Source organism: Hakea prostrata, chromosome 1 (genome assembly GCF_041222555.1).
Source record: "Hakea prostrata isolate BN-2017 chromosome 1, UWA_Hpros_2, whole genome shotgun sequence".
In the NCBI taxonomy this organism is placed as follows: Eukaryota; Viridiplantae; Streptophyta; class Magnoliopsida; order Proteales; family Proteaceae; genus Hakea; species Hakea prostrata.
The window spans coordinates 19935563-19948587 of record NC_142600.1 but is presented as its reverse complement, the minus strand read 5'-3'; the positions used below and the strand labels follow the sequence as shown (position 1 = coordinate 19948587).

At 37.9% G+C, this 13025-nt stretch overlaps 1 protein-coding gene across 1 annotated transcript; it reads left to right on the top strand.

Moving 5' to 3' along the window:
- Positions 1-11661: 11661 nt before the first annotated feature.
- LOC149028142 (transcription factor AIG1-like) lies at positions 11662-12891 on the top strand. The gene is made up of 2 exons (XM_089147747.1): positions 11662-11892; positions 12361-12891. The coding sequence occupies exons 1-2, from the start codon at positions 11662-11664 to the stop codon at positions 12889-12891; spliced, it is 762 nt and encodes a 253-aa protein (XP_089003873.1).
- The last annotated feature ends 134 nt before the right edge of the window (positions 12892-13025 follow it).

Below are 13025 nucleotides of genomic sequence, written 5' to 3'. Positions count from 1 at the left end.
AATTTAATGGCAATAGAAAAGGAGAATTCATAGCATGCGTGACAATGATGATAAGAAAAAGGCCCATCAAATTCATGAATATTAATTAATTATGTTAATTCATGACCACAGATCCACAACGATAAAACTGACCCAAAAGAAAAAAGGGTAATTTTCATCCGGACCCCCTAAGGTTTGGTCCAGGTCACTTTTAGTCCAAAAAAAATCTTCCTTTGCATATGGTTCCCCTGGGATTTCTAAAAATGATTAATTAAGGACAAATCATAATTTGATGACCAAAATACCCTTATAGTGCAATGGTCAAGATTACATCATATATGCCCTTTCGATCTAACGGTTTATATTAAAAAGAAAATTTTTAATTACAATTTTAATCTTTTTATTTTATTTTCAAGGATCTTAAGAATTCAAATTTATAAACTTACACCCTTGATTGAAAATCAATAAAATCTCATTCCCATTACAGAAAGCATGAGAGGGACAATTAGGGTTTTGGATCTGCTCCTTCTCCTGGAAACCAGAAATAGATGTTTAACAAGGGTATCGCTTAGGCATGTACTCAGCAACAAGTAACCTCTCATCGCCATCACAGCAATAACCGATCAAATTCGCGAGGCAACTTCCTGACGCCCCAAGCTTTCTCCTAAAACCCACCGGGAAGGAAGAGAAAAATGATTAGAATCAAGTAAAAGAGGGGAGGAAAAACACCCAAAACCTAAGGCGTAATGAAGAAACGGGATTGAGAGAAGAGAATTAGAAAACCCAAATGACAAATGAGAGAGGGATGCAATACAGCAAACTGCTTGGGATCTGGCCAGGCAAATTTGGTGAATTTCTTGATAGCGATCCATTGGCGATTCTGAAGACGACTCTTGTAGACTAGATTGGGGGCTTTCTCCCCACTCTTGGAAATGATAAACTCCAAGCTAAGGTTGTTGGTGGCGGCTTTAAGATCGGAAAGTGAAAACTTGGAGAAAAAACTCCAACAGCAACAACATTAGGGTTCGAATCACCAGCTTGAGGTGGGTGCTTCAACGGTGGAATTTGGCTGTGACGTTGTTGTACGTTGTTGTACCTTGTCTTTATCTGTTCGAGCCTTCCTTTTTAAGAGCGATAAGAGCGATGATTCACAGCAACCCATTTTAAGAGCGATAAGGCTGTGATGATTCGCTCAACTCACTTGTCAGTTTGATTGAGAAAGCTCTGGAATCATTAAGAAGAAGAAGAACAAACAGAAGAAAAGAAATCTAATCTGGTTCATTGCAGATCAAAACCCTAATTGTCCCTCTCATGCTTTCTGTAATGGGAATGAGATTTTATTGATTTTCAATCAAGGGTATAAGTTTTTGTAAATTTGAATTCTTAAGATCCTTGAAAATAAAATATAAAGATTAAAATTGTAATTAAAATTTTCTTTTTAATATAAACCGTTAGATCAAAATGGCATATATGATACAATCTTGACCAAATTATGATTTGTTCTTAATTAGTCATTTTTAGAAACCTCAGGGGAGCCATATGCAAAAAAAGACTTTTTTTGGACTAAAAGTGACATGGACCAAACCTTAGGGGGTCCAGATGAAAATTACCCAAGAAAAAATGACTGATAGTAATAATGATAAGAATGAAGGCTGGAAGACCACGAGAAATTAGAGCTAGCTGCAGTGGACTTCGGAGGGAGGATGAAGATCTCTAACAATGGCACCCATAAGCGATGAATTTATCATGAAACTGGTTTGTTTTCTTCTATTGGGTATCAACTGTTGTACAGTTCAAGTGCTTCTGTATCTGTACTCTGTGCATCTATGTAAATCAAATTTTATGAGTCTGTGGTGAGCTATCAACCAAAGGGCAATGCCTATAAATAGACTGGGCAGGACCCACTCTTGCAATTTTCTTTATTTTATTTTATTTTGGGTTGGGGGAGGCGGGGGCCTAAAAATTGTTGTAATTGTGAACTTATATGTTGTATTTATCTTATTTAATAAATTATACTTCCCTCGAAGATGGGATTACTTGCTAGTACAAAATGGTGGTCTCCAGAGGTGGCGCAAATTATCATTAACATTTCACTTCCTTACCAGCCTACTGAATATCAAATAATTTGAAAATTAACTGCTTTAGGAGCATTTACAGTCAAACTTACATAAGAGCTACAAAAGTCCATGCAAAGAACAAATAGTGAACATGCTATCAATCTGCATTGGAAAATGCTGTGGAGAATACCTTTACAACCACGAGTATTACATTTTGCATGGATAACATTGCTTCAAAAGCTACCAATTGCCGATCTTCTTATAGTAGAGGTTGCATTCTATCCATTTTGTGCTTGTTTTGTGGTCAACAGGAAGCTTCTATAGAACATATTTTTTTGTTGTGTCAATTCACTTCTAAAGTGCAGAGTGAGTTACTCTCCCACCCAAGAACCAAACATTTAGTCTCCAAACTCATTTATGGACAATTCTACATCAGTACACTTATTAAAACATTAACAAGGAATTAAGTAAGAGAATTCTCATCACCTTCTAGCAACTGTGGCAATTCTGCACTTCTCTAATTGATAATTCAGCACTCCCCATGCCAAAACAAGCAGCAATAACTACCACAATTAGATCCTGAAGATTGCTAATCAACTATAGCGTTCAGCTTAAAACACAGAGGCAAGTGATAGTTTAGCAGATATTACTAGCAAAGCCTCTTTTTATAAAGGTGAATGTTGATGGATCATCCTTTGTAGAGAAACATCTCTCAGGTTTTGGAGAAGGTCCTTTCCTATTCGCATTCGGAGAAGGTTGCGGTTATTAGGACTCTATAGTAGCCAAAACTCTAGCCATCAAAAAAGCTCTACATGGGTGTTCTAATCTAGCCTTTTCACATGTGCATATTGAGAGTGATAATCAAGCCTTAATTGATATGCTCACAAAGCCCACAGAAAAACCCTAGAAGGTGTTTCATGTACTAAATGATGCCTGAGACAAGATGGCCACTTTCACTGGTATCTGCTTGTCCCATGTTCATCGGGAAACAAATTGTCAAGGGACCCTATCATTAAGAAGGCAGCGTTAACACAGGAATAGAATGTTGTCTTTCCTTCTCAGCCTCGTCTTGTTCAGCTCGGCCTCTTCTTTTAGATACATTAGTTTGTACTAGGGATTTTTCCCTTCTCTAATAAAATAATCAAATATACTTTACAACCAAAAAAATAAAATAAAAAATCATACTTCTGATTTCTTGGTGTCTGGTTTTGTGAGATTCCTTAGCTTCACATCAGAAAAAAAGGAAGAGCTAAAAGTATTGCTTATTTATAGACAATGCAATATTTGTTTACTTTTATTAGGTTTAAGTATTGTATTTATGCAATGTGAACAAGATATTTTGGATCAACTAAGAAGGTGCCTCCAAATAGGTAGTTTGGATCTTGAGTCCAAATCACCTCCCCGTTAGGGAATAACAAAGTGCTCCCTTGACGGTTTTTTATCACATAAATAGGGGTGGGATCCTTTGGATTCCCATGTTTCGTTAATTTTTTATATTTATACGGTAGGCGTCAGGGTAGCACATTGTTCTCCTAGATAGGGAGGTGATCCGGACTCTTTTTCCTCTCCTTAGAGAAGCTCTCCTTTTATACTCTACTTATGGACTTAATAGAGATTTTGTCTTCCTCCTCTCTGGTTTGCTCATTTGTCTTCCATTTTTAGTAGTGAACATTCTTGAGACAACCATAGTAATTACTATGGTGGGTGGAGGGGGTGGGGGGTGCACCATAGTGGTTTGGGGTTATTTGGTCTTGGAGCTTATGATGCATTACACCTAATAGCACATAGCCAAGCGTCTCAGTACCTTAAAGATAGTATCATCAACACGTCTCAATTTCAATTTGTTTGTGGCTGTAGTCTTATAAAGTAGAGCTGCAACAGTGACAAGTTGGGTTGGGTTTTTCAAAACTCCATTCCGGCCGTTAATGTTCTTAGCTAAGTTCATTCTTGCCTTAACCTTGACATAGAACCCTAACAGGTCAAGCCAAGCCCTATCCCATCCTTTCCTGATGGTTCATAATTGGACCAAGTTAAGATGAGTTGGCCATGCCGCTATCCTGTCCTTGATTGACCTTATTCTCGACCTTGGCCCAAGTCCTAGTAAATTTGATATAAAATTTTTAACCTAAAAAAAAAATACAAATTTAAATAACATTAACCCTAAAAGAAAGTTAAATTCTAGCAATGATTGCTTTCTCAATTGATTTTGAGTTTGTTTGAGATCAAGGAAAAATTTAGGGTAAAAAAATTAAGATGGTCAAGAAGGGCGGGGTTTAATAAACAGTAATTCCAAGCTTGCCCTAAGGTCAAAATATTGAGCCCATGCCCCACTCAGGTTCAGCGTGGGTTGGAGCCAAAAAATAAATAAAAAATTAACAATCAAAATACATGAAACAACTCTTCCAACATCTTAACCTACTCTATGGATATCTATTCTACCCCAAATCTGCTTGTGCTTGAAGTCTTATCAAATGCTTGTGGAACAACTACTCTTCTAACGTCCACACTCTTCTATTCATACTAATTCTACTGCAAAAGGTCCCCCACCTATCCAGAATATTGTATTGGTATTGGTATTGGTATTAATATCCTTTATTCTCATATTATTAGTGAGCTAGCCAATATAAATGCAGAAATGTTGTTCCCTCACAGTATTATTGAAATAAAATGAGAAACGAAATTGTTCTGAGCATTTATAATTCTTGCCTTTGCTGAGCTCAGGCTAATAAATCTTGTTACCCTGGCACGATCTAGGATATATATGGAAGCTGCTAGAATAGCAGCTGGGGCAGCGCCTCTTCCCTGCTCATTTATTTTGAAAGAGAAACACTTGTATCAAAATTTGAAATAATGAATGCATGGCAGAAATCGCATTCTTTTCAGAAATGGTATTCTTATCATACTGGGAATATTAAATTCACGGGAGACATGGGGTGGTGCACCGTGCTTCTTGTGTGGTGATCACTTATCAGAAAGAACACAGTTTAATTACTGAAAGAATCGAATGAAGAAGATTTCTTCCGTAAGATTTCCTATCCTAAATCCCAAAACCCAGAGGTGATCGGGTTTGACTCTTAAATCGACAGATTAGATGTCCAACATATTGGCGCTGGAGTGAATGCAAGAAACAAAGTAGAATGGTAGAACCTAAAGCATCGTAGAGTGACAGCTCGAGTAGATAAAACCCCAAAAGTTTCAAGATTTTAGATAATAATAATGGTTTTGAAAGACCATAACGGATCTGTTATGGTTTGAATTTGATTTTTGAATTCAAGTTTTTTAATTCAATTTTTTAATTTAAATTTGAATATTGTAAACGAATCTTGTACAACAGCCATGTTTATTTATAAATACATAAGACTTACCTATCAAGGTAAGCAACCTAGTTATCAAAATTAGAGTTTTTTCTTTACATTCTTTCATGGTATTAGAGCTAAGGTTTTGATAGGTTTGTATTGGCTGAATGGCAAAAGAAGAAAAAAAAAACACTCGGAGAAAGATGATACTCCCCGCACAGCATTGATGGTCTCACGCTCCCAGCTCCTCATCCATCGTACGTAGGTTGTAGGGGCACCAAGATGTCATTTTTCCTTTTTTTGGTACCAACTACCAAATTGCTTCAGTCCTATGCATGTCCAGCCTACGGTGGAAATTGAAATCTGGTCAAAATTAGGATCTCGACCGGTCGTTGCTTTAAATAGGAATAAGTGCAACGAGTGATCGAGATGAAAATGTCGACTAGGTTTTGATCTCAACTGTTGCTAGACAATAAAGGCGTAGGAATGATGCAAGGTCTTTTTTGGTAGCAAGGGCACCAAGATGTCGTACCCCCCTATGGCCCTAGTAAACGTATAAGAAGCATCAAGTCCAGATCCTTTCCACAGTACCACAGGCAGGCCTATGTCAGCCCAACTGTGATTGTGTGAGGCTAAAAGAATGGAGTGAGACTTGAATGATACGCATTAAATGCGTAGCACATACTGCTAACGGTCGAGATCGAAATCTCAGGAAATATTGACTGAGATTTCGATCTTGACTTTCGGTCTCACTTTTAATCACCTACGAGACGGACGGTCGAGATTTCAATGTCGACCATTGGCAACACTTAATGCGCAATACTGAAATTGAACAAAAAAGAATGAGGGAATAGCATCCCCAAATCGAGAGGATTTGAATTTGGAAAGCATCACATTCCTTCAACATAGGTTTTAGTTTTGGACATATTGGACACTCTCATTTGTAGTGTAATACATTCTATGCCAATATTTTTAATTCAGACAAGCTAGGGACTTGTCATATATGATCTTTTATGGTGTTATCTTAACAAAGCAATGTCATTATGGTGACATCGGTCTCTCATTCAGACTTTAAATCTTTTTAACTATAAAAATGTGGGATTTTTTTTGCTTTAGTTAATGTGCAAGACCATTCAGTCAGCCATTGGATGAACTTCCAGCAAATCATGGCCGTTTGTAGATTTTGGAGCGGTTAAATGAGGTTTTGTCAGTAAACTGCTCGATTTACTCCAACAAACCGTTTGACCGTTTTACGAACCAATTTATACACTTTCAAATGCGGGGGGAAAACACAACCAAAGCGCTCTTGCGAGTTTTGTCATTTATCCTAATTTCAGAAGACGCTCTGATCGAAGCTTGAAGAAGAAGACGAAATCGTGTTGCAGTTGAATGATTCTCCCCCACGAGTCGAAACCCTTGTTGCGTTTTGTAAGCTCCAATCCTGTGTTTTTCGGTTTGTTTCCCCCCCCCCTTCCTTTTAGGAGTAGTTGCGGTTGTGAAAACGAATTTCTTTGAATCAATTCTTGCGTAACAATCCCCTCAATCTCTGTTTTCTCTCACACATTTCTGTGGTTAGCATTATCAGTTGTGACTTTTCATTCATATAACAGTTCTATAATTTGAACTAGGCTACAAGGACCCCTTGTTACCAGAAATGGGTCTTGTCTGTTATTTGTTGAGCATTGTTTTGCTTATAATGTTGTTTGAATGGTTGCTAATAAAGTGATTTGTAATATGGTTATTTTTTTCTTAATGATCTAACATGTTTGATTTTTTAGGTGAATCCTTAACTCAATTGGAAGAGTACCTAGATATTATCTGGGGATGATGGTTATATCCCATGCATCAGGGTTCTTCTTCCATATCTAGAATGCTTGTATTTAATGTGTTCAAACAAGTCTAAATTCATTCAACTATCATTTTAATTCTCCTCTTTTCCCTGCTGCTAATCCTTGGAAACAGAGATAACATCAAGATTTGTTACTTTGACTAGGTTGGATAACTATTGGATTTTAGGCTGTTATAATGCTATTGTAAACCAAGCGAATTTTGTACTTGTATTTGTATCTGATGGTTGTATAAGTTCATTGTGCATCTTCATGTTGCTGCAGGTTTGTAATTGATCTAATTATTTTAATATGTGTAAGCAAGCATCATCATCATCCTGTGGGAAGAGTTGACAGCCAAGACCATGGATATCAAAAGTTCCTAGTGTCAAATAAATATGAAGAAAGCACTCCAAGTAACAAGTTTTCTCCTTTTCGTCAGATTGAAGTTTCTTAGAGTTTGCTGCAAAAAAGTGATAAATCTACAGAATATTTTCTTAACTGACTAAGCATAAGGCTACTAATCCATTGGAAGAGAGTGAGTGATAGTGTACTTGGTATATAATGCACAGAAGTAGATGGATGTCTTAGGCAATGGAGTGTTGTCTATCTCTGTTTGGTTTGGTCCAACCTTTGGAATCGATAGACTTAAAGGGATGAACCCATCCAAGCTTTCTTGATATTGAGTCGATAAATGACCTTCAAGGCAATGGTTGTTTTATCAGAAGATGGAATGACCATCAGTTGATTGTTTGTGGCTGCTTTCTCAACTTCTTTTAGTCGCACTTGCATCCTCACCAACTCAGTTTTCAGGTCCCTATTCTCTCGCCTTAAGCTTGAGGGTTTGTCGGGTGCTGGCTGGTAATTTGTGGGATACAAATTTAATTTTTGGATACGGGCAGGAGATTCTCTAACCAAACCACTGCCATTCATGACATCTTAATGGTTGGAAGGAACCATGACATAACAACTATTGTTTTGAGGTTCATGGATGGAAATGTTAAATTTCATTATGTTTACTGTTTAGTAGGGGTTTTCTATTGTGGTCTTATGTGAATATTGGGACTCAAGATGTGGATCATAGTATGTGATCTTCAGTAAATAGGATTTGAATGTGCATCTATTTTAAATCCAACACTTTGTAATTGAAGAGAAAATTCTGAAACTTGGGTTAATTTGTGCTGAAGTCTAAAATCTTATTCTGGTATGGGAATGAGGGACTTTGTGGATTTATTTATTCTACACCAAATCCTCAGACACATGCTTGAATATGGAGCTATATGTTGTACCTGAGAGCGATAAAAACTTTTATTTTTTCCTCTACTATATGCGGTGCTTGAGAGCAATAATAGATTTTCTTTTTTATTTGGGTAAAGAGAGCTAGAACAACAGACACCACACCCTTATGTGATAGGCTGCAGCCTCATTCTCCCGAGTACAGTTTTGGTTTGAAAGCAAGGTACGAAACTGATGGATTCCTATACCTAACATTCTTGTGGCCCTGTGAGACTTGAATCGGGATCATCTCCCCGTCGGGGGTGCTCCCTCATAGCTTTGCAACCACAAAAACACTGTGGGGCCCACAGGTGAAAATATGAGTTTTTCTTTTCTTTTCAAAATGTGTTTTTCACTCGTGGGTCTCACTGTTCTTGTGGTTGGAAAGCCTTCGGGGAGCTGATCCCGACTCCTGTGAGTTACAGCCGGGGAACCCATTTGCCCCATTTTCATGCGCTCACACAGTGCATCAGTATAAAAGTGGGCAACTCCAAAACTTCAACTTTGAAAAATACTACATTTACCGGAAGAAAAAAACAAAAAAACAGACAAATAGTATTAGGTGACCGAGAACTCTACAATTTTCCCCTAATCACGAGTAGAATTCCATAAGATTTCCCAGGCCCTCCATAGCCCTCTTGACGTTACATAAATAATCATTAACTAATTGATTAAAGCCCGGGGGTTTCAGAATTGGGATCACCCCCCACCCCACCCACCCAAAAAAAAGGAAGCTTGTATTGCCTTTCAATGTGTTGAACCACGGCCCTCCACCAACTTCCAGTGCTGCCATATCACTTGTAACATCCAGGACAATCTGCAAGTTAAACATGATAAACAAACCCACATATGAAAACCATTAAAGAAGAGAAAAACATCTGAAGCAGAATGTTATGAGAAGAAAAATAGAAGTCATATGAAACCATCAAAGAAGAGAATAACATCTGAAGCAACATGTCTAGAAATATACCAGTTGACAATACAACTGAACTCTCAGGCAAAGTCAATCATTACTGAAGCTATAGATGAAGGAATTGATGATAGGACTAAACGAGAATCAGCCCTAAATTCACATAGAGAAACCTAAGAAATAATAAACTTTTTAATTCATCATGCTCCTATATATGTTCCCTGGTGTATTTGCCACTATGATGGCAACAACTATTTACCACAAGACTTGAGCTTTAATTAGAAAATCAAATCCACTGTAGTTCTGAATAAGAAAGCAGCCCATATGGAGCACAAGGCAGAGGACATGCGACTCAGTCTCCTACACAAATGGGGTTAAGGACAGATGATGCACATTAAAATCTGGAAGACCTATGTCTCACACACAAATTGTGTCAGGGACAGGAACAGGAGACACAGGCAAAGTGACTTAAGGTCATGGAGACCACATGCATTTGCAAACAAAAGACAGTTATCCACCTTGGGTGGATTCATACGTTTACACAATGAGGAACTCCTTGGGTTGTCATCTAAGGCTATAGGGCCATGCTCATGGGGATGTCTATCACTAAACCTCCTCTGTCAGAAAAAGGGAGAGAAACGGGACTCCTGAAGACTTCATTTAACATTTGAGATGGAAGCTCAAGCAAGGGACAGAGTTCTCTGGAGAAAAGAAGTTGACATATCTTGGACATTCAACTAAGGACGCCATTCTAATATATAAGTTAAAAGGAAATCAGCAAACCTTTCCTTTGCTTCCATCACTTTTTTTTCCCCACAACTATAGCCTCAGTTCACCATAACAGGTATCTTTACAATATGGAGTGATGAGCCCAACTTCCTTTAACTGAGCCTTAATGTGGTACCAGGATCTTTTGTGGTTGCCTCTAACTCCACCAGCCCACAAAGATCAAGAATCCAGGATCAGCGACCAAGTCGGGAGTGCTTTCCGACGGCTTACCACCACAAAATACAGGGGGGCCTAGGGGTGGTGTTGGGAGTGTTTTTTTTTTTTTTTTTTTTTTAATATTTTTCAGATGTGAGGCACACCATTTTTGTGGTGGAAAAACTGTCGGGGAACACAGAGTCGGGGTGATGATCCGGATTCAAAGATCATATTCCCTTTTGAAAGAGACAATCCCTGATAAAATACAGAATAAAATGGAAGAGTGTCTTCTAAAATTAGAGTTAAATGTCAAAACTTGCAAGAGTGTTTTGGTTTTGTGTTTTCCTCCAATTTTGAAAATCTATAAATCGGTTCATAAAACGGTTGAACAGTTCGTTGGAGTAAACTAAGCGGTTTACTAACAAACCCTCACTTAATTGTTCCAAAATCTATCAACGGCCACAATGCGCTGAATGTTCATCCAACGACTGGCTGAATCGTCCTGCGCATTTACTGAAGCAAAATCTAAAAATGTGATCACGTATCATAATTTACTATTTTTTGTTTTTTTTTGATAAATTATAGAATCATAATTTACTTAGTCACGAGATCAAGAATTCAACAAGAAATAAAGACTCCATAAATCTCACATCGCTCAACCGTCCATAAGACCATCACAACCCAAAACCAAAAGTGCACGTGACCATAAACATTCAATGTTGTGTCATGCGTACTCTGACATGATATAAAGATGCTTCATTAGGTGACAAAACCTTTGGTGGCCATTTAAGGCATTAGCATTCAACGTTTTCATTTTTCTTTTCTGATGACTTTCCTTTAGTTAATGTACAAAACGGTTAAGGAAACAGTTTCCCAAAACAATTTCAGTCGTTAGATCAAAATCTAAGTTGAGATTTTAATTTCCTCGAGATTGAAATCTGATTGAGAGTTCTGATCTGACGGACTGAAATCTCATTTGATGACATACGCATGATTAAAGCATTTCGCTCTTCTAAATGATGTTTTTTCTTTTCTGGTAAAGATTCTAAATGACTTTTTATATTAATTTACTGTAATAAAGCGAATCACACGGGAAGTAGTAACCCAAATATGAATTGTCCTTGTCCCATCACTATCAATAAATGAAAATTTTTGGTAGAATCAATAAATGAAAATTTAAAACCATAAATTTGCCGCTTCTAATATTTATCCCACTTGATCTGACTCTGTAGACGGGGAGAGGATCTCAGCAACACACAAAATCTTCTACTATTCCTCTGGGATCTAAATTATAATAGCTTCTTCTGTTTCTTACCTGCTCGTAGCTAGCTTGTACATGAATAAATATTTGTTTCCTGGCTGGCCTGGAGAGTCTCACTCCCATATTAATCCACATGATAGGGCATCCTTTTGCCGGCGGCTTTGCATGGCCACCACCACGACCACTTCTTTACGCTCCCACTTCTCATCATGGTGTTCCTTTTTCATCTATATCCATTGGAGCTACTATAGAATATAGAGCCACTGCAGCTTCCAAGAGCCACAGTCAAGCTAAGAAGCGCCGTAGAGAGAGGATCAATGCTCACCTTGCCACTCTCAGGAAACTCATTCCTCGATCAGATAAGGTACATGTAATTAACTTGGAAATAATAAAAAGAAACAGTAAATCAATTCCCTCTGTGTCTGCGTGAGAGAGAGAGGAAGAGATTTCATGTACATATCAACTAGAGATAGGCTGAGTAGGGTTGTGGGAGAGTAGTACAAAAGTCGTGCTGTTAGATGAAGTGGTGAAGTATAGAGTATTGCACCTTAGATGGCAAGAGTTTAGTAGCCTATGGCCTTTCCCTAGACTCTCTAATCACTAGGTGTACCGCCCCCACATAAGTCTCACCTTCCATTAGGCCTACCTTGATTTTCTTTATAGTAATCCTAATGATGTTGGTAATATACCCTAAAAATATCTTACCCCCAAAAAATTAAAACCCTAAGAACATATAGGTAAGGAAAACCCTAAATATACAGCAAATGACCTTTTAGTTCGCAAGATAAAACATGCAAAAATGAGCTTAATAAGTTTTTTGTGTGTGTTGCAGATGGATAAGGCCACCTTGTTAGGCAGCATAATTGAACATGCCAAGGATTTGAAGACGAGAACAGCTGAGATTAGTAAAACCATACTAATCCCCACTGAAGTGGATGAAGTCACCATTGACTGCGAACAAGAAACTACAGAGCCCACCAGCGGTGACAACAGCGAAGGAAACATTTTCATCAAGGTCTCTGTCTGTTCTGAAGATCGACCAGAACTTTTCACAGATATAATGGAAGCCATCAAAAGCTTGAAGCTAACTATAGTCAAGGTAGATATGGCCACTGTAGGTGGTAGGGTAATAAACGTCATGATCCTCAATGCCAAGAATCATGACAAGGGTATTTCCTTGAACTCCCTCAAACAAAATCTCACTAAGGTTCTAAATCGAGTTGCTTCATCTCCAACAACACTGATGAATGCTCGTGCAAGCAAGAGGCAGAAGATCATGTTACCATCCTATTACTCCGATTCTCAGGTTGATCCTTTATCATATGTTACTTCTCGTTCGATTTCTCACTCTCAGACCTTTTAAGTTAACCTTTAAACCACTAGCTTCTCCTTAATTTGATTTCGATTCATTCCTAGTTTGGGTTGTTTCATGAGATCAAGGATATTTTCTGTTACTCTTCAGCTAGCTTGTGATTGTCGTTGTTGTTGTCTTGGATG

What these genes read in the sequence shown, in the direction of transcription:
- LOC149028142 (XM_089147747.1), top strand. Translation starts at nt 11,662, where the DNA reads ATGATAGGGCATCCTTTTGCCGGCGGCTTTGCATGGCCACCACCACGA. An exon ending in TCATTCCTCGATCAGATAAG is followed by an intron (nt 11,893 to 12,360) that starts GTACATGTAATT and finishes TGTGTGTTGCAG; the next exon opens with ATGGATAAGGCCACCTTGTT.